The sequence below is a fragment of the Osmerus mordax genome, chromosome 10, assembly GCF_038355195.1.
Source record: "Osmerus mordax isolate fOsmMor3 chromosome 10, fOsmMor3.pri, whole genome shotgun sequence".
NCBI lineage: Eukaryota > Metazoa > Chordata > Actinopteri > Osmeriformes > Osmeridae > Osmerus > Osmerus mordax.
This window is the reverse complement of record NC_090059.1, coordinates 13,487,311-13,509,505: the sequence shown is the minus strand read 5'-3', so window position 1 is coordinate 13,509,505 and position 22,195 is coordinate 13,487,311. Positions and strand designations below refer to the sequence as shown.

The 22,195-nt window shown below is 49.4% G+C and overlaps 1 protein-coding gene across 1 annotated transcript in view; it reads left to right on the top strand.

Moving 5' to 3' along the window:
- ccser2b (coiled-coil serine-rich protein 2b) overlaps positions 1 to 22,195 on the top strand; it is a 37,837-nt gene that overhangs the window by 1,231 nt on the left and 14,411 nt on the right. Inside the window, exons 2-8 of the mRNA XM_067244110.1 lie at positions 9,824 to 11,417; positions 11,563 to 11,750; positions 16,176 to 16,275; positions 16,992 to 17,076; positions 17,279 to 17,405; positions 18,710 to 18,787; positions 20,216 to 20,302. Coding sequence (XP_067100211.1) covers positions 9,860 to 11,417; positions 11,563 to 11,750; positions 16,176 to 16,275; positions 16,992 to 17,076; positions 17,279 to 17,405; positions 18,710 to 18,787; positions 20,216 to 20,302 — 2,223 coding nt within the window. The 5' untranslated portion in view covers positions 9,824 to 9,859. The remainder of the gene's footprint in view (positions 1 to 9,823; positions 11,418 to 11,562; positions 11,751 to 16,175; positions 16,276 to 16,991; positions 17,077 to 17,278; positions 17,406 to 18,709; positions 18,788 to 20,215; positions 20,303 to 22,195) is intronic.

Sequence of the window (22,195 nt, the reverse complement as noted above, 5' to 3'; positions counted from 1 at the left end):
TGTGTGTTTCCCTCCACTCCCTGCATGAGTGTGTCTATGTGTTCACATTTTGTGTGAGATTAATAAAGGGTTGTTGTTGCTGTTCTGTACCTAGTCATAGGGGCTCTCCTGGTTTGTGCCCTGAGCCACGTTCATGTGGTATTTAGATAAAGGAAAGCGTGTCACATGTCTTGGGTCTAGAATGCTCACATCCTCTGGCTCCCCCTGCTGCCCTGACCCCCCCCCCCCCCTTCCCTTTACCTCCAGGCCTATCTGATATCAATAGATAATTCATGGCCTTGGCCTCTGTACCTCTGTCTCTGGGGTGTTTGTGTTTGGTGGTGTGTTAATGTGAAGCTCTGGACTGAGATATTCAACTCTAGCCTGAGTTACCGCACATACTGTGGAAACTTTTCCCCCCAGAGTAGAGACATATTTCATCCTATTGAATTGTGCAATAAAGCTATGTGTTCCTTCTGTTTGCCTATTTCTGTCTCTCTGTTTGCCTTCTTGGTGTACGGAGTATCCTGGCAGTTGGCTGACAGGAAGTATACTTAGGAACACAGACCTTTTAGGTGCTACAGAGTCTCAGAGAAAGAAGACACTTTTGGTTTTTGTTTGCTCTTGTGGTAAACAACGTCAGCCTCTGGAGAGATGATTCTAACTGTCTCAATTCTGCCAGTCACGAGAAACGTTATAGTGTCCGGAATCATTTCCCCCCCCCCATTGTAATCATTAGCCTGGAAGCTAATTCAGAATGTCTCTGCCAGAACTTGGCTCCATACTAGAAATAACATGTCTGTTATTGATGTTATCGTCTCTATAGTATGGTTTTGGCTGTGCCAGACAGTAGGACACCTAGCCTACCTGCATCTCCTCACAGCCTGTTCCCCAGGGTGTGCCCTCAGTCTGGTAGTGGACCATCTGATAAGGCAGGAAGACAGAAACACCCCATAATAAGACACACATTCCCTTCTTATTTAGATGGCAAAGCAGATGAAGTCATTTTTAAAGGTTTTTCTTTATCTTCTTTGGCTCTTTCTTTGTCTGCCTCTAGCCTGCAACTTTCTCTCATCTGAACTTCTGTGTGTCTGTGTGGTCTCAGCTGGTTTCTTGAAGCTTTTGTGTACTGTGTGTGTGTGTGTGTGTGTAGGGCCTTGGTGGTGTAGGCCTACCTATTGTAATGTATTTGCCCAGAGCACTGACAGCTGTGCCTTTGTTGCCTGACTGTTGGACTGCTTGGGTATGTGTGTGCGTTTTCTGGACAGCATTATATTGTTGTGCAAAGAGGCTGGCTTTGTACAGATGGCGGAAAGACAGTTTAAGCTGGGCTCATTGTAGTGTACTGCCCATCACATCTCTGGCCCTGCCTTGACCCTGAAGATATCCCCACTGCTCACTTCAGAAGTTTTCACATACCTAGAAGCTACCATGTCGATTTTGTAAATGACAACTTCAAGTTATGAGACCCGACCCTGTCTCCCAGGACCTTTCCCTTCTGCTCTGACGAGTGGACTCATTCTCTGTGGCATAACATCCTGTTCCACGCTGTCCTCTTTTAGCACCACAAAGGGATCAAGTGAACAAGGGCCCAGTTGAAGGAGGGGAAGAAAGGAGGGTCCAGCTCTAGGAAGCGAGCTCACTCTAGGAGACTGCAGAGAGAGAGAGAAAGACAGTCTTTGTGCATGCCCAGTGAAGGAGAGGTTATGTGTTGCTTGGAGAGCAGTGTGTAAAGCAACACAGATGCGCGCGCACACACACACACACACACACACAGTAACAAGTATAGAGTGAGGTTGTGGTGTTGCCAGTCTACATGGGAGTGGGGGATGGAGAGTGCAGAGGTGAGGGTCTTTGCGGGGGTCTGAGGCTACTGACATAGGAAGGAGTAGTCCCCTTTTCCTTAGCGTGGGGTACAGTAGAAATGAAGGACTGTGTGTGTACGTGTTAAGGAGTTTGTGAGGTGTATAGGTTTTTTAAGGAAGCCAAAATGTTGTTAGTGTGTGGCAGGATAGGCCTAACATTGTAAGTTGCGTGTCATGATCCCGGGTCGTGATCAGGTTGCAGGAGGCTCTCAGGCACTACATAATTGAATGAACAAAGCCATGCTCCTCATCCTCAGAGGTGGGAGTGTGTGAGCAGCTGCCAGACACAGACAGATGATGGACAGACAGAGAGGGAGAGAGGGAGAGAGGGAGAGAGGGAGAGAGGGAGAGAGGGAGAGGGGGAGAGGGGGAGAGGGGGAGACCATCTGGAGCTGGGAGAGCGTTATTGTAACTGATGAAGTATGAATGAGACTGTTGATTGACCTACTCATAACCAACATACAGCTTAGTAAGAGATGGAACTGACCTCTGGAACTAAGCCCATGTAAATTCATTCAGAGATTACTGACTGTAATCTTTCAATCTTTGATCCTGCCTAGTTTTCCTGCCCCCCCCCCCCCCCCCCCCCCCCTCCCTGGTTAACATTTGCTAGATCAATGCATGTTCCTTTTTCTGTCTCGCTGGCTATTTAGGCTAAACACCATCAGTACGGTATTATTAGCCAGCTTGTTGCTGCTCTTCTCCTATCCTCTGCTTCCTGTTGCCTCTTTGGTGAGGCTGAAATAAGAGACGGAAACAGCAGGGTTGAGTTCATTGACTAAAGGATGTACGGTTCAGAACATTCTAGAGCTGCATTACTTAGGAGGGTCAGTCCTAGCCTGAGCTCTTTACTTTCTACTTATTTCACAGTCAACGTCTCAAAAGGGACGGTAGAACAAGCTTCCTGTCCCCTATAACTGACACTGCCCCATAACTAACACTTATGGATGGAACATAAAGAATTGGATTATTTTTGGATATCTTCCATATTTCTGTCATGTTGCCATGTCTCCAGATTAGCGTGCCAAGTAGGGAATAGGAGAATTGGAATGAAGGAAGAACATAAGAGCATGAGGCATTAAGGAAGGAAGGAAATAAGGAAACGCATTAGCAGTGTGAGGGGAAGTCGTTTTTTGAAAGTATTGAGACACAGCCTTAGTTTCTGTTACCTCAGTGTCCTCTGCTAAGAATAGCCGTGTCCCCCCCGCCTGCATGTCGCCATGGCATGTTGGAGCGAGGGACGGAAGAGGAGAGGGATGAGAGTGCAGACAGGACAGGGGAAGATGGATGAGGGCCATATGCTACGCTATGAAGTAAGGAAGGATTCTCCCTCTTTCTCTCTCCTCTCAGCATCCTTACTGCACCATGACTCTGCACATATTCTAGAGTTTGTAGCCCGTGTGTGTATGTGAGTATAAGCCTCACAAAACGACCATAACAAGAGTGACACAGTAGGCCTGCACAGTGGCTTGGAACCTTGAGTTAGGCCTACATTACCGCTGGTGCTTTCGCTGGAGGTCACCACAATGATTCCTTCGCTGCAGCATGTAGAACATTCTCTTCTCTCAGAAACAATAAACAAATGCCTGATGTTACGTAACAGGCTCGGGCCGCAGCCCACAGGCGTTTCTTGTGTCCTATTTTCATCTGTGTATTGACGTTGAGAAAACACCATGGTGTGACTGCAGGAGAGACAACAGCCAGCAGGTCAAAAGATCGATCCATCCATCCTCTTGCTGTGTCAAGTTGCTTTTGGGTCAATAGGGCTCTGTGTAATCTGATCCTAATAATAGTTTATTCACTGATTTGTAGACCAGGCCTATGATGATGTTGAGCTTTGTGGACATTGGAAATAGACCTTCACAGGGGCTGGACGGCAGGATGGTGAAACTGATCTACCACCTGTGAGCTTTTTAGATCCCGTAAGTTCACAGCACAGGGAACTGGGGTAGAAGTTGGACCATATGTTGATGTGTGGAGATCGAGACAGTGATATGGTGTGTGCATGGACCTGGTGTGTGTGTGTGTGTATCGACCTCTGCTTTAGGGTCTCCAGTTTTCCGGACACACCCTGGGGTTCTGACCATCTGTTCTGTGGTCCACTCTCCCTTCTGTGCTCTCTTTACATGCAGTTCAGCTCTGCTCTGAAGTGCACAGATTATACAAAATCATCTATCATGCTGTCGCAGGCTGTTTAGTAACCCAAGTACGAGTCTGTGGGCTGAATGTGGGGTATTTTGGACGAAGCCAAACCTGCAATCAGTATGATTCTGAAAAATCGAGTTAGCTATACAAAACACTTCCAAGTGCAGTTTTTATTGAATGAACTTCCAATCTCCCCTAGTTCAGAGTAAACATGGCCTAGGGTTGCATGTGGCTGTTCTCGGGGACTGGTGTAGGGTTATCATGTAACTGAACCCTGTCACCTTCTTGCTCACTGGCTCCAGTGATTGATGTGGTCTCTGGGCTAGCTGGACTGGGAGCTGACCAGGCTAACTAGCTCACAAGCAACCAGGCCTCTGTTTACTACAGTGTTGGGTTCATTGAGTCCATTTTGGAGGTGATATGAAAATCTGACTTGACTGAACATGAACTGACCTTAACTCAGTAATAACAACATGAACCTAGACTTATCAGGTCAGATAGTCTAGGCTGCATTAGACATTTCCAGGTCCTGTCCAATTAATGTAGTCAAGCAACAAATCCTGTCCATATTGTTGTGCTTATCTCGTTAATATGGTGAAGACGATGATCATATCTGAACATGGCCGCCCAAGGGGATTCCTGTTACCTTCACCCCAGTGCCCTAAGAACTAGAGCGTGAGCATGATCACATTAGCAGTACGACTGAGTCTGGTGGAATGCTGTTCTCCCCGACATACGTATGAAACTACGTCTCTGTCTGCTCGCGCTGAGCTTTTAGAAATGGAATAAGGCAGGCTATTCCTCTCCCAGCTAGCTAGCCAGCCAGTTAGCCATTCAGCCAGCCAGACATCCTCCATCAAATATTGAAGCACCTGTTTTCCTGAGTGTCCCGCTGGTCTCCCTGCCTCCCAGACAGCCACGTGAAGGCCAGTGTGTGGAAGGAGACAAGCAGATTGCAGCACCTCCAGAACAACCTCACATGACCAGACCTGGTGCTAGACGCCAGGCTAGCCTCTGTAGCAGGAGAGGGGATATCAGGTAATCATTTCTATTTAACTAGGCCAGCTATCATTGTCTGGTTTTGCTATTTGGGGATGCAGGGCTGCTTTTGATATTACTGGTTAATATGTCGATTTTCAAGACTTTCAGAAAAGCACTTATTGTGTTTTCCATTGTAAGCTGACTCTTAACCTGCCAGTTATCTGTAAAGCTGGGCAGGGCATCTTGTCCTTATTTGATTAGAGATAAGGAGCTGTTCATTCTTAGTTCCCGGCTTCAGCAGTTCTCTGCCTAGCCCAGCAGCACATCGGTAAATCTCTGAGATAGAATGTGTGTGTGTGTGTGTGTGTTTAGAAAGATGCAGAGCACTGGGGTCATAGAATGAGGCTGAGTTTGGCAGTGAAGGTGTGGAGGTACACTGGGATGAACTAAAGCATAGAGGGATAGGCTTGCCGCTAGGCCTACGTAGGTCACAGTAGGAAATACAGCTATCGGCTTCGACCTCTAAACGCTAAGGATTTTTACAGCTCGCCTCATTCATTTAAATGCACTTGCTGGCTCCGAGCCCAAGCAGGGAGGCTACAGTAAGTGTTCATGTAGCAGACCTTCCCTGTGTTTCTCAGCAGAGAGGTGACTCAGCATTGTAAGTCGTGGCTATCAGGATGGGGGGTGTCAGAGTGTGTGTGTGTGTGTGTGTGTGTGTGTGTGTGTGTGTGCACTGGTGCAAAGGTTTGGGAACAGTTTGCTGTGGATGATTAGACACACACCCACATCTATGGCTTGGACACAGAGTTCCTCTCAGTCTTGCCTCTTCTCTGTTATTGATTTCTCATTCTGCTTGGAATTTGTGCTTTATGTACTGTTGCGTTAGGTTGTAGACCTGCCGAGTACCTTGTGACCCTTTTATCTCTTCTCTCTTTGTTTCCGTCTCTCTCTCTTTCACTTTCTCTCTTTCTAACTTGTCCTGGACTAGAGGCCTCTCTATCCTGGGAACAGGAAGCACGTATGGAGAGATTTAGGGTAATGGCTGTTCATGCTTGAGCTAAATATTTCTAGATGAGTGGATATATGGACAGAGAGACCTATGCTGCCAGAGCATGAAAGGCATCCGGTGACATCTTTGTTTACGTGATCCTGGTCAAACCTCATCCATAACGGCCATATCAGAGGTCTGCTCCTGACCGCCAAAGCTGTATTGCCTCCGTCTTTATGGAGAGACATGGCGATGACTGTCACCCAGGGGGTCTATAAAGTGTTCTGATTCCAGGTCGATGAGGGGCTGTCTCCAGCCTGTCTGCTCTGCTGTAGCTGTTCTCAGCCTCACCCTCTGAGCTGGTTCATGTCTAAACGTGACCACGTAGACACGGAGACCGCTGATGAAAGATATTTCAATAAGGAATTATATCTCCTTTCACCTCTCATCACTAACCAACGTCTCTCTCGTGGCGGATGACTACCGTCAGTGTGTCGTGGTTGGCTGCCGGTCCACCTTGTTGCCTTGTGACTGGTCATGCAGCAGAGCTGGAGCGAGGCTACAGGGTACCGTAGGAAGCAAACAGTGAACTAGCTCCTAGGGTTGGCTGTGGAGCGCTCTGTGGACCCACATGGTTTTTGAGTGCCCCGTGATTCCCCATGACCTGGTTCATAGAGGGAAACGTAAGCTAAGACCGGCTTTGGCCAAGTATATTTGTTGTTTTGAACGTGGTTTTGGCCCCTCTAGTCTTATTGATTTACTAAGATGGTTAGTCATCACTGAGGCACTGTTTCACAGAACAAGCCCATCCGTGCACACACACACACACAAGCGCATTTATGGCCATTACATGTACAGCTTTAATTCCACTGTTGTAATAGATCACATGATCAATATTTGCTCTGCCCGCTCACTTGTACAGGGATAATTGGGTTTGTGCTTGTGTGTGTGTGTGTGTGCTCGCACATGCTTCCTGTGTGCAACTCTTAAGTACGCATGGGTGAGGCTGCGGTTGTGTTCTAGTCCTGCAGGCTAGACATGGCAGTGATTCCTTTGGCAGGGTGAATGGATCTCATTGCCCTAGCAGGGTAAGTGTTATGAGTCTGCATGTGTGCCTGTCTGGCTGACCTGGATGACTGCGATGCAGCAGTATTATCCTGATCGTAGCCAGAGGGGGGTGGAAGGGTGTACAGGGAGTGTGACCTGCTTTCATCTGACCCCAGCCTCAGGGCTGAAACATGCTCTCTGTTAGGAAGGTCAGCACACTGGAATATGGGTCAGCGTGCACGCGCGCGTGTGTGTGAGAGAGACAGGTTATAGATGGTACCACTTACAAACCGTAGTAATCCACGGCCACAGTGTAGGATAGATTTTGCCGCACGGCAGAGAAGGAGGGAAAAGACGAGTGGAGAAGAGGAGCACGTTGGCGTAGCCTCGGTCACACGGCCCTGCTAAGTGCTGTTGCAGATGCTGGCTGCTACCACAGCTTCGCGTGTCGTCCCAGAGGTCACACTATGAGGCGAGACAGGAATAGACCTGAGTCACTCACTCAGGGCCCCTCACACACACACACACATATACAGAAAATCACACGCACTCACACACTTGCACACACGCAGCAAGACCACAGCTTAGTGTGCACCGGGTTTGGACACAGTCCAGGAGAGTGGACGAGAGTTAGGAGAGAGATGGAGAGAGGGAGCGCTAGCTGCAGGTGCCCAGAATGAGGCTAAAGCTCATTAGCATGCTTTTCAACCCCATTTATCTGCTAGCATTACCCGTCCTTGGCTAACCTAGCATAACCACACTGCAGCACAGCCCTTTGCAGTGTGCAACAGAGCATTACTGGCATGCTTCTAGGACACACTTTCCCTCTCTCTACTTCTCTCTGTCTTTTTCTTGCTCTCTCTCTCTCTCTCTCTCTCTCTCTCTCTCTCTCTCTCTCTCTCTCTCTCTCTCTCTCTCTCTCTCTCTCTCTCTCTCTCTCTCTCTCTCTCTCTCACTATATGTCTCAATCTCTCTCTGTCTCTTCCACCCTCTCTCCACTTCTGCCTCGTCTCCCTCATGTCTCTATGTTCCCAGTCATTACTTCTGATGGCCGGGGGCCAGAGATTCATTGATTGGCTGAGTGGTCCCTCATAGACACTCCATTATAGATCTACCCAGTCAGCTCCCCCCTCCTCCTCTCCTCTCCTCTCCTCTCCTCTCCTCTCCTCTCCTCTCCTCTCCTCTCCTCTCCTCTCCTCTCCTCTCCTCTCCTCTCCTCTCCTCTCCTCTCCTCTCCTCTCCTCTCCTCTCCCCTCCCCTCCCCTCCCCTCCCCTCCCCTCCCCTCCCCTCCCCTCCCCTCCCCTCCCCTCCCCTCCCCTCCCCTCCCCTCCCCTCTCCTCTCCTCTCCTCTCCTCTCCTCTCCTCCTCTCCTTTTTTTTAATATCTTCTATTCTTTGTTATATATTCTATTGTGGTTGTGGTGTGAGTGAGACTGTCTCCCAGGCAGTTCCAGCCCCGTGTGGGACCCTCTTCCTGGTCACGCTCTCGTCTCTGGAAGCTTCCACCTCCACACAGTCATGTCTCGTGGTTGGACCCCGTGTTCCCTCCCGGCACCCTCACACCACGCCGTGAAATCTGCCTCCAAAAAAAGAGCAGACCCCTGTCTTGTACCTCGGCGGTGAACTCAAACCTATTTGGGGGGGCATCTTTGTGTGATTCAGGCTAATCTCCACATCACAAGGACTTCTGAGGAGCAGTCCCAGGAGCGTGAAATCAGAGAGAGATCAAACATCCCTCTTAACAGACCTACATGGAGATATGATGGAGCCTGATGTGCTTGCCGGCTGGCCTGAGGGCAGTGACACTGGGTCCGCTCCCTGCTGTTCTCTCATGGGAACATCAGAATTGGAGATAGCACTCCTGTTTAACCACATTGAAGGCGTATCCCCTCTAGGACATGCAGCATGGAACACTGACACTGTCTCCGTTCTGATGGCATCTCTGTGAACATGACTTTTGCATGAGAGAGAACGCTTATTGAAAGACAAGATGATCTCCCGGGTGTGGCTTTAGATGTGGTTGGGCAGTGCTAACAGGTGTGGTCAGGATTGAGAGGTTTTGGCTGTGCTGTGTACATATTGTGTGTTTGTGTGTGAGAGAGGGAGAGGGAGAGGGAGAGGGAGAGGGAGAGAGGGAGAGGGAGAGAGAGAGAGGGAGAGAGGGAGAGAGAGAGGGAGAGGGGGAGAGGGGGAGAGAGAGGGAGAGAGATGGAGAGAGGGAGAGAGGGAGAGGGGGAGAGAGAGGGAGGGAGGGAGAGGGAGGGAGAGGGAGAGAGAGGGGGGGGAAGAGATACATTATTTGACCTTCTCTGTGTTCTGTGGTTATGCTCTGACAAGCCTTTACTCTCAGACTCCTGCCCCACCCAGTTAACCACTATAAACACTCGTATTCCATAAGCATACTCTCACACACACCCTAATCGTTTGAAGTAATCTGTTACTGGCACGTCATGCTCTGTTCAGCCTTAACAATTACACTACACACCTCAGAAATGTCACCGCTGTCACAGGGATGTCTCTGTGTCTTATGTGACCATGCCTTACAAACTGACATAGAAACACAGTGTCTGTAGAAAGACTCGTTTGTTACTAATGAGAGTCCTTTTGCAGAAACTAGCAAGTTCTGGCAAGAATTACAGTATGTCAAACATTCCCCTCAAGCAAAGATTTTCTTAACCTTTTTGTATCCCTCTTCTTCCCCTCTCCACCCACCCTCCCTCTCTCTCTTTTTCTCACTCTTTCCCTCTCTCTCTTCCCCTCTCTCTTTCTCTCTCTCTTCCCCTCTCTCTCTCTTTCCCTCTCTGTCTCTCCGCAGCCCTTCCCCGCCCATCCATGGTGGAGCAGGTAGCAGATGGCAGAGCCGCTCATCAACGCCCCTGTGCCCACCATGCCCACCATGGTCTCCAGGCTGCCCAAGTTCGGCTCCCGGCCCGCAGGTGGCGCCACCACCACCGCCACTCCTCTTACAAACGGCTTCCACCACCACCCACTGTCCGCTACTGGGGCTACCGCCACAACCGGGGGGAAGGGTTTACAGATACCTCCCCCCCTCCGTCAGAACGGGCTGGCTCGCACGGTGCCCTCCCAGTCTGTGAAGTGGCGGAACGGTAGAGGGGGCGGGGCCATAGATAAAGAGGCGGGGCAAAATGATGGCGACTGGGCTGAACCTCAGCAGCACCACCCTCGGCAACGGCAGCCGCTGCAGCGCTCACCGATGGCGCCACGGGGGATCAAGAAGCCTGCCGGGAAGACGAAGGGGTGTGGCGTTTCCTCCGCGATGACCAGCAGCGCCAGGACTATCCCCCAGTCTGCCAGAACCGGACCTCGGAGTGCCGGTGTGGCAGCCAGACAAGCCCAGAGTGGACCCAGTCTCTGCAAAGGCAGTAAACAGAGTCTGAACGGCAGGACAAGCGGACAGCTGAGGTCAGGTTTGCTCAAACTGGGACTGAACCCCGGTTCTAGATTCGGTTCTGGGTCCAGGTCCGGTTCCCCCAACAGCAACCTCCCTAGTAGCAGGTCCCAGTCCAGCGAAAGCCTCAAGTCCAGCCCCTCCCTGTGTGAGGATAGCATGGTGCGCTCTCAGAGCCTGACCCAGGTCCGCTCCGGCCTGCCCTCTCCCACCCTCCCCCAGTCCCCTGTCACCCGCTCCTACTCCGTCTCCAGAGCCACGGAGCTGCCCCCCCAGGCCCGCTCCCCCACGATCCGGTCCCCCCTGGCCAGGCCTGCCCCGGCCCTGGGCGGGGGAGGAAGAGGAGAAGGAAGAGGTGGTGGAGGAAACGAAAGCTTCCTCTTACATCCCAGTAAGGCTTCACCTGCCACAGGCTTGACCAGGCCTGGAACGGGGTCAAGCTCCCTCATCCCTCCCACTGCTCTAAAGAAACCCCTCCTCTCCAACCCCACCTCCACAAAGCTCTCTGGCTCTGCTCTATTCTACAGGCTCACACGCCCATCACTCATGAAGCAGCCCCGCCCCTTCCTGGCGACTACAAAGGTTCCTGGTAACCAGGAAGTGGTGGAGGGGCGAAGGAACTCATTAGAAACACCCCCAGAGACCCCTGACCCCTCCAGCTCCACTGAGAGCCCAGGGAGCACCCCGGAGGAAGAGAGGTTGTCTGAGGAGCCAGAGGCCCACGGAGAGGTGCCTCTGCTCGGGGAAACCCTGGAGGACATGTCCCTCTCCTCCACCTCCTCTCTGGAACGCAACGACAACAGCGAGGAGTACATGGATGACTTTGATAACCTTGGTAACGGGGGAGAGGGCATCCTGCTGCTCGGCTCCCATGACGATGGGCTAGACCAATCCCCTCCTGGCGAGGAGGATGACAACGCAGGTGTGAGCAGCGCGGCAGGGCTCCACAGCTTCCTGTCTGAGAGTGTGGATTGGGAGGGCATGGGCCTCACTGGTGAGGGTCAACTGCACATCCTACCATCTGAAGCAGCTATATATACATATATCGCATTGATCTCACAACTCTCTCTGAGGAACACTTCCCATCTCTGTGTCGTGAGAGTTTGAAGATGTTTAGGGTCTCTCCTCTCCCCCTCTTCCTCCAGGTTGTAAAAGAGACTTCCTCATGCCCTCACGGCGCCTCAGCCAGGTGCTGTCAGGGGGGGCCTCCCTGGACCTGTCCCCCTCCGACAGCTCCGGGGGCACCTACATGTGGGACGAGGAGGGTCTGGAGCCCCTGGGCAGCGCCACCTCACACCCCTGTGGGAGCTACGACTCCGACCTCAACAGCCTGGTGAGTCGGTCTTATACACGCTCATGCTACCTGCTTTAAAGGGGACATGAGGAGCACTCTTTTTGCATTAGGGAGCAGTGTACTGTGCCAATGAGCCTTAGCCTCTTACAAAAAGAACATGTGGCGTGACACTGGGAAATGCAAAGCAAGACAAATCCTTTCCACAGCGGACGTCTGCTCTGTATGACAGAGCAGGTTGCAGGCAGCAGCTTGGCTGTACTTTGATCTGCTCCACTGCAGGCCTCGTGTCTTTGTGAGAACATCCAGTCCACATGTTTCATCCACATTACAACATCCTGGCTGTAACTGCCGTACACATGAACTTTGTCCAATCGACAGCTTCTCCACGTTGTGTGTAATGAGTCAGCATGCTCTCCTCTCATTGGGAGAAGTTTAACCTTGCCTCCGCTTCGATTCTATCAGACGGGCTAGTAGCCACAGGCAGGAACAGAACTGGGCCTAGCTCTCCGTCCGGCCCTGAATTAGTTAACTGAACACAGCGTAGGCCTAGCTCCCTGAGAACTGCTGAGTCATGAGGATTTACTGAGATCAGCAGCGATAGGCTAGCTGCAGTTGGCTACTTTTCTGTTCCCGTTATTTCTAGGTCATCACGCCACAAATGCCTGAAAATGTTTGCTTTGTCATGTCCTCTATTGAAAATAGCATGTTAACTGACCAGCACCTCTCAATCCTATTGTTTCTTCTCTACTTGTTCTAAAGGGATCTGGATTGTGATTTGACTCATTAGTAGGGGTTTACTGGACCATGGGAAAGTACCTTTTGGATGCCTTTTTGATAGGCAGCATTGGACGTATTTAGGCCTAATGGGTTGACATTTTAATCCATCTAATCCACTTCCTTGATTATTAATCAGGATTTAGGATTTTATCAGATCATGTGTAACCCTATTTCACATAGCACTGCAGATGTGTGCTTGAAGATTTTTCTTTAGCCTTCTAAAGATATCCTTTGGCGGTATCTAGTGGAAAATACTGTGTACTGCAGGTCATCGGTCCCCAGCTAGACCTCACTGCAGTCAGAGAAACACAGGCTAAGGTGAGACATAGCTTGTATTCAGACATGCCAGATCATTATCTGGCATTGCTTAAGATGATTGGGTGCTGCACATCTGTTGAGGGAGAGACAGAGACAGGGAGAGACAGAGACAGGGAGAGACAGACAGGGAGAGACAGACAGGGAGAGACAGACAGGGAGAGACGGACAGAGACGGACAGAGACGGACAGAGACGGACAGAGACGGACAGAGACGGACAGAGACGGACAGAGACGGACAGAGACGGACAGAGACGGACAGAAAGAGGTAGAGCAAGAGAGGGGTGGAGGGAGAAAGGTTTCAAGTGGGATCAGAGCCAAAATGTTGGCTCATCGGAGAGAAGCTTAATGAGGAGTGTGATGTTGACATGAGGAGGCCCAGACACCCTTCTCTTGTGTTGCAATATCTCCCTGATCCTGCAGGACTGTCAAGTGGTTCGCTTTGAACAGTAAAGCCCCTCTTCATCTCTCTGTCTCTCTCTCTCTCATCCTCTCTCTTTTTCTCTCTCACTCTCTCTATCTCTTATTCTCTCTCTATTGCAATTTCTTGATTTTCTTGAGAGGGACTAGAATAGATAAAGTAGAGAGGGATGAAGGAAAAAGAGAAGACGAGTAAGGGAGCAAGACCGGGCGCTGGGGAGGTTGATGTGTTTGCCTCTACAACCCTTCACCCCTCCAAAGCTCTCTGTATACCACGCCAAACATAACAAGCTCAACGTGTAAACAGTTTAGAATAGTCTAGAATACATTTATATTCATCTACTTGTGCTATTCTGCTCTTATTATTTACTCCTTCTTGTCTCTCTTATTAGTATCCTCTACCAACACTACTAATCTACATTTCCACTGTGTAATTTTAATTAACAAAGTTCAGGCTGCTCAAATTCGAATGGTGAAATTCAGAATAAAAAAATTTGAACCCCAAAAAATGGAGCCGAAAATAATCTGATTGCAACATCCAGGATACCAAGGTATTGCTTCCCTCAGACTGGACCTCTCTCCTCAGACCCCAGGCTGTGATTGAAGGACTGATCTGCATGTATGACTGCCTGCAGCTACACCTGGATGAGAGGGGCTTGAGAAGAGAGGTCTGCAGTTGGACCCTTCTCGGAGAAGTGAGATGGTTCGATAGCATTCGGGCTCGATTGCCTTACCTATCCTAAACACCCCGGATGTTGCAGTAAGAATTTTTTTGACTAAAATGTTTTTGAATTTCTGAAGTTAGAAAGAAAAAAAACATTTTTGGGATCCGAATTTTACTGTTCGAATTTGAGCAACTTGAATTTTGGGTGTGAATGTGTGAATCCCAGACACTAGGGGGCAGTATTGCTCCAGCGGTGTACAGTGTGGGCTGGTGTGGGTGCTCCAGGTCTCTAGGCTGAGTGGTATAGCAGAGAGACAGGGCGTTTGCAGGCCTCGCACTAGGCTTCAGTCAGCCCTCTGTCCTCACCCTCCACGGGACTGAGACCTGTCTGCTTCACCAATCATCTGCGGAGTGGGGAGCTATGCTGTCTGCTTCCTGTTAATGAATAGACAGCGGAACAGAACCCCACTCTGGGCGGCATCGGTAAGAGGCCCTGCAGAGGAAAACATAGTGATTTGTGACAAGGTGTGTAGGGAATAAGGGTTCCTCTGCCGTATGGGGTTCAATTGAGCAGAGCGGAACTGAGCAGAAACAACAGAACAGAGCAGAGCAGAGGTGCCATTCATTCATCCCCTCTGCTGCCCTCTCTCTCACGCCACTGCAGAAGGCTTTGTTTAGTGTGGTACAGTAGTCTGAACATCTTGCTTATTTGGGAAGTAAGTTAAGTAACACCCTCCATTGGCAAGGCCACCAGCCTGAAATAGTCAAGGGTGAGAAGGCTTTCTCTGTGAATGTGTGTGAGAGAGAAATCCTTTGTGTGTGTGTGCGTGTGTGTGTGTGTGTGTGGTGCACTCAGACACCTGGGTGGCATTTTCTTGAGTGCTATGCTTGTCAAGCATAAGATGAAAACAGCTTTCACAGCTTGCTGGTAAATGAAGTCCAGATTGGGGAGCCATGAAATAGATTTAAAGCAGGCATGGACTTCAGCTCCCAGCAGCATCTGGGTGCCTAGCTCCATTGGGATTTCACCCTGGCTGAGTCCAAATGGACTGGCACAAAATTAGATGGAGGAATAGGGTAATGGTGGACAATTAATTTGACTAATTTCTCTCGAATCTTTCTTTGTATACTTACTGTAAAATAAACGTTAATTCTTGGCCCATAAATAAATCTTTTTAATTTTTTGGGGTGATTAAAAGCTCATTGTAAATGTAATATTTAAAATAGAACGGCCTTGCATTCATTCAAAATATTAGCAAACAGACACATCCTGGTTTCCAAATAAGGTATATTACTATACTGTGTGTTCTGCCTTGTGCACTGTAATCCCCCCCCCCCCCCCCTGATCTTTCAAGTTTATTGCATTTCCGATCCAGTTGGTACGGTTTAGTGCCCAATCTCACTGAACCTCACTTCAGCATTATAGTTAATGTAACTTTTAAAAGCTCCAATGATGTCTGTAATGAAAACTTTTGTTCTGTCTCCAATGCATTCTATACAGGAGAAAGATGTGAAGCCAGCTTGTTTGTGTGGCTGTTGTGGTCAGAAAAAGGATGGTTTTGTCCTTCCCCTTCAGGTTCTCCCTGAAGTGTGGCCCAGTTTCTCTTTAAACGTTTGATTGACGGCCACACAAGATACAAGCTTTTGTTGTGGTCACATTGAACTCAGCAGGATGAAAACATATGTTGGAACAAGGCCAACACCACACACACTGAAAGTAGCTTGCCTCTCAAAGGATAAGATGATAATGCTTTTGATAAGAACATCAAAATGACACAATTCCTATGGTTGTCTTTTGAATAGAATGCAGGGCTAAAGATAAACCAGTGGGTATGGTTGAGAAGGCACTGTTGCCATGTTAACAGGGTTAATAGTATGATGCCTATCATTCTCACATCACAGCTGCTATGCTGCAGTGATGAATACCCCACCCAAGAACAGTTCTGTAAAACCTACTGATACAGTTTAAAATTCCAAGGCAATTTTAGAGTTGGAAGCTTTTCAGGGGATTATTCAGGTATTTTTAGGAATAACTGGGGAATTCATGGGGACATTTGTAAATTCACTAGAAATAATGGTTAATTTAGGGATTTTATGCACATACTGTATTTCCCATGTCATATGCAGACTCCTGAATTCATTCCATATTCATGTGTTTTCACCAAAACGTGTCACACTCGAATGAACTTTTCATGTCTGAAAATCCAAGTTCACTGTATAATCTCTCTCTCTCCCCCACTCTCTTCTTCTTTACCTCTTCACCTTTACCTCTCCTACCATCTCTTTAGGATATCTTAAACAACCTGGACAACCTTGAGTCAGGTGACCTGGATGATGATGACCTCATGCTGGATGCTGACCTTCCTGAGGATGGTTCTTTGCAGAGTGGTGAGAGAGTGTGTGTGTGTGTGTGTGTAAGCAGGGGTGTGTGTGTTGGTAGGTGTTTGTGTGTGTTTGCAAATGTGTGATGTAGCCAACAATAGGAAATAGAATAGTCTTGTAGAAAAGCCTTTTATCGGTACCAGACCAGATCCGGACAAGACAGGAAAATGCTGTCACCGCAGCCTCTATCCTCTTTCCATCAGCCTCTCTCTAGCTTCTGTCCAGCCTTTTTCCATCAGCCTTACTCCAGCCTCTCTAGTCTCCAGTGCTTACTACCTGGGCCCTACATGGGAGGTCACACTCTGCCACTCTCCCCTCCCACCTTGAGGGCCCATAGATCTTCATGGATCTGATCTCTGCCTTTTAGTGAAGGACTGGAGGAGGAAACTGTTAGTATCTGCTCTTCTATATCTGGTCACTGTGTGAATGTGTGTGTCTGTGTGTGCTTCTGTAGACAGTAGCGTGGGCGGGCAGAGTTGTAGTATCTCCACCAGCAGATCCTTACAGAGTGTCTCACCGCACGTCCTTCCCACTCACATCTGCCAACAGGAGAGACGAGAAGAGTGTGTTTGTCAGTGTTTAAACACGGCTGTGTGTGTGTGTTACGCAATATCTGTGCTTCTGTGAACATTCACATGGAGATCTTAGGAGCCTAAGACCGCCCCCACCCCACCCCTCCGCCCTGTCCTTTCTCTGTCTGTGTTTCGATCCGGATTTGGTAGATGCCGATGGATTGTCCCAACTCACACATTGGAGGGGGAGACAGCTTTGCTGGGGAACACAGGACCTTCTCCACAATGACAACAGGTATGTGTGTGTGTGTGTGTGTGACAGAAAGAGAGAGTGTCGACAAGCTGGAGACATACAGTTGTGCACTAGGGCTAAGTGGGTAACCTGCCCATGTCACCCTTCCTGGCACTCAGCTGTCTTAAGAGTTGATCCTCCGGGGATACAGTTATACACACACACACACACACACACATACCTGTGTCTCTGTGTCTCCTTGCAGCAGTGATGGGTTGCAGCAATATGCAGTGAGCCAAGAGGCGGGACTGGACCCGCTGACACTTACACACATGGCTGAAGAATGTTCCTCTGTCCGCGAACAGCTCCAACAGCTCCAGATGATGTTGCAGGTCAGACACACGCGCACACACACACACGCACAGCTGAGTACTCCTGCCTCTGAGTGATGCTTTTGAGTTCCGCCCAACGCGGAGAGATGACAAGGGTGCTCTGACAGGATGAGGGGATAAGGAGGAGGAAAAAGGGATCAGAGGGAGAGCTGCTGACAAGCCCCCCCGGACTCTCCTACACGGATCCCTGTCATCATCCCTCCCATCATCCCTCCCATCATCCCTCCCATGGCTCCCTGGCGGGGGGGCATTCAGCACACACACAAACCCACCCACTAACTTACTCTCACACACACACTCACACAGATATACAGACACACACACACTCACTAATACACAGACACACACACACCCATCACATACTAACATATACAAATACACACACACCCCCATCACACACTCACACATATAAACACGCATCAAATCAAATCAAATTTATTTGTATAGCCCTTTTTACACGCAAGCATGTCACAGAGGGCTTCACATATGCACATAGAACTGCCCCTCAACCAACCTAAACCCTAAAGGAAGACAAGGAAAAACTCCCCAAAAACTCTCAACAGGAGAAAAAAAACGCATACCATCACACCTCATGGTGGGCTGAGACCACATAACTCCAGCTGTTCTTGTGTTGATGTGTGTGTGGGATAGGGAGTCAGGTGCCTGAGCGGTGAGGGAATCGGGCTAGTAATCCGAAGGTTGCCAGTTCGATTCCCGGTCATGCCAACTGACGTTGTGTCCTTGGGCAAGGCACTTCACCCTACTTGCCTCGGGGGAATGTCCCTGTACTTACTGTAAGTCGCTCTGGATAAGAGCGTCTGCTAAATGACTAAATGTAAATGTAAATACAACAGTGTTGTAGTGTGAAAGGATACAAAGCAATGTTGTACATGTGTGTTTGACTGGCTGGATCGGGGAACTGACAGAGACTAAAGCTGTTCCATGGAGCGTAGAACAGAATGTCCTCCTGCTGACTGGAAACCATCCTTTATAGTATTTGTTCTGTATTGTTCTTTAGAATGTGTTTCTCATGACAGAGCACAGCGTAGTCTGTGTCCTGTAGGTGAAAACTCGGCTCATATGAAGAAGCACATTTCTCTTTGAATTGGATTATTGTTCACTGTCAGCCAAGGAGAGAGGTTTTGCTCTGTTTGAACTGCCGTTAAAAACATGAATAGGCCATGAGGACACTATGTCTTCACCTCTCGGAATAGTCTTCTGGGATGTTGACATTGATTTCCTTAAAATGCTTATGAATTGGTGTGTGCGTGCGTGCGTTGGTGTGTGTGTGTGTGTGTGCGCAGCTGGAAGATGATGATGGTGACCAGGAGAACACTCTGACCTTGGAGGACCTGACACCCGAAGACCCCAGAGCAGGGAAGGTCAGAAACACACACACACACACACAAACACTTTCTGTCTCTCTTTCTGTCTCTCTTTCTGTCTCTCTTTCTGTCTCTCTTTCTGTCTCTCTTTCTGTCTCTCTTTCTGTCTCTCTCTCTCTCTCTCTCTCTCTCTCTCTCTCTCTCTCTCTCTCTCTCTCTCTCTCTCTCTCTCGGATCATTCCAGTGATGCAGCTCTTATCCAGGATCAGATCTTTGTCCGTCTCTCTTATCTCACTGTAAATACTCAGCTGGCCCCAAATCAGCTTTGTCTAGCCCTTAGTCTCTGGGTAAACCCTGGTGGCTCAGCCTCTCCACAGCAGGTGTCAGATATGACCTAGGTGTACATCCCGCCGCCTTATCTGACTGCTTGTTTGTGTACGTGTGCCCTGGGTGTGATGTTGGCCATTCGTGTTCACCTCACTTGTTTACCTATACATGCCCTGTTGTTTGCCGATCAGAGGGCAACCCAACTGAAGCTTCTCCAACCCTGTTTGCCTGCCTGTCTCTCTCTTTCTCTACCACCCCAGCACTGGCTCTGTGTACCTGCCCTGCATTTACATCCATCACCCTCTGTCTGGCATGGGAGTCTGGTTGAGTGCCTGGTGATAATACCTGAGAGGTGTGTGTATGTGTGTGTGTCTGGCCTGGGGGCTATGCTGTGAGTTCGACTTCTGTGTCTTTAAAAATGCATGCTCCCCTTCTTCACTCCTCCTCTCCCTCACCTCCCCTGCCTCTCTACATTCTCTTTCCCTCCCTATCCTCCCTTCCATTCTTTCGCCTCAGTATGGGGTCCAGGCTTTGTGGCTGCGAGTGCTTGATCAAACCTCTTACTTATTTTGACCCCGCTGCGTGGAAGTGCCTGACCAGACCAGACCAGGCCAGAGTAGACCAGAGCAGGCCAGGCTTGGTTCCCTGCTGGCTTCTAGAAGCAGCAGATTGTATTTGAGGCTGGGCAGCTAATGTCTAGTATTGTCTAGAGGCTGGAGATGGAGGACTTGTCAGCTAGGATCTGGCCTGTAGAGCTAGGTCCCCTGTTAAACAGGACCAGAGAGAACGCAGAGATGGGTTAGTGAGGACCATGGTGCCATGTTGCAGAGACTGGACCCACACAAAGGGTTATGACTGGAGGCTCACATATTCCACTTCACCAACCAACCCTGGCTAAAACACTCACACAAATTTGTTTAAATTGTTTTTAAAATGCAGACATACACTGTATCTTGCAGTGCCTTATTGGTAGCGCATTCTAAAATTGCTAGAGTTAGAGCACTATGCTGTAATAGTCATACAGTTTTACTGTATTCCTGCTTTATGGCAACACTTTGTGGTTCACAGTCTTTGCGCTGTGAATTCTACAGTGCACACACATTCTACATGAATATGCTCTGTGCAAAACACTCTACATACTGTGTGTGTGTGTTCCAGTTGGAAGAGCTGCTGAAGGAGGTTCAGGAACTCAGGGAGGAGTTGCAGAGAAAAGACAGCACCATTGCTCATCTCAACCAGCAACTGGTAGGTTCTACTCTACTCCACTCTACAGACCTATTGCGACGAGACAACACGGCTGATTTCCCCATTCTTTCCTAACTTTATGGATCCTCTCTCCCTCCCGTTCTCTTCCTCTCCTTCCCCTCCATCCCTCCCCTCTCTCACCCCCACCTCCTTTGATCGTGCCTTCTTCCCTGGTCTCTCGTGGTCGGTCAGCCTGATCTGAGATGCTGTAAATGTGTTATTGATCCAGGCTGGGCGCTCCGCTGCTCTAAGCCACAACAGCTCCCAGAGCCCAGACGCAGCAGCAGCAGAGTCCGACAGCGTGTCACACAACGTCTGCCTGTTCTGAATTACGCAACTCCCGTCACTAACTAACGTTTGTTAGTTTCCTCTGCAGTTGCACTCAATTTCCTCGCTGTGTGCTGCTGTTTGTGTTCTAGTCGCGGGTTCTCGGAGGTCCTGTTGGCGGGCGGAGGATGTTTGTTTTTATGCTGCTCTCCCGGGAAGGAACTCTAACATCACCCCCAAGTGGGGGGCCGCAACTCTTGTTTTCTATGTCAGCCATTATTAAGAGAGACAGGCCCGCAGAAACGTTGACAAACAGACAGCGTCAGAGAGACAAACAGACTGACAGAGACAGACTGACAAAGAGAGAGACAGAATCAGAGACAGACAGATATAGAGAAAGTAAAAGGCTGACTGACAGTCACAGGGATAGACAAAGTTGGACAGACAGGCAGAGAGACAGAGAGACAGGCAGACAGGCAGAGAGACAGACAGACAGGCAGAGAGACAGACAGACAGACAGGCAGAGAGACAGACAGGCAGAGAGACAGACAGACAAGCAGAGAGACAGACAGACAGACAGGCAGAGAGACAGACAGACAGACAGGCAGAGAGACAGACAAACAGACAGGCAGAGAGACAGACAGACAGGCAAAGAGACAGACAGACAAGCAGACAGAGAGACAGACAGGCAGAGAGAGGCAGAGAGACAGACAGAGAGACAGACAGGCAGAGAGAGGCAGAGAGACAGACAGGCAGAGAGAGGCAGAGAGACAGACAGAGAGAGGCAGAGAGACAGAGAGGCAGAGAGACAGAGAGGCAGAGAGACAGACAGGCAGAGAGAGAGAGAAAGACAGACAGGCAGGCAGAGAGAGAAAGGCAGACAGGCAGGCAGATAGGCAGACAGACAGAGAGACAGACAGAGAGACAGAAAGACAGACAGACAGAGAGACAGACAGACAGAGAGACAGACAGAGAGACAGACAGAGAGAGAGACAGACAGAGAGACAGACAGACAGAGAGACAGACAGACACAGAGAGAGAGAGACACACAGAGAGAGAGACACACAGAGAGAGAGACACACAGAGAGAGAGACACACAGAGAGAGGCAGAGAGAGAGAGAAAGACAGACAGACAGGCAGAGAGAGAAAGACAGACAGACAGGCAGCGGCAGAGACAGACGGAGAAAGAGAAACAGAAAGACTGAGATATAGGGAGAGCTTGTCAGGGTCCGTGACTCAAAGCAACAATAATCTGTATGGAAGGTCTCAACCAGAATATCTGATAATGCCCAGAATAGAGGAGGTTAGCCAAGGGAGCCATTACTGCTTGCTCTCTCCCTCTCTCTCTCTCCCTCTGTCTTTCTTTCTCTTTGTCTCTGTCTCTTTCACTCACTTTTTCTCTTTGTCTCTCTCTCTGTCTGTCTGTCTGTCTCTCCCTCATTCCCCCCTTCTAGCCTTCAAGCCATACCACAGCTAGCCTTCCCCCAGACAGGTTACTGGAGGTGCATGGAATCAACATCTACAATATCATCTTGTTGAATCAACCATTTCACCTTCACTTTCATCTACTCCATCAGATGCTTGAAGGCATAACAGGGAGTTGGAGTGGTTCTCTGGGGTTGAAGG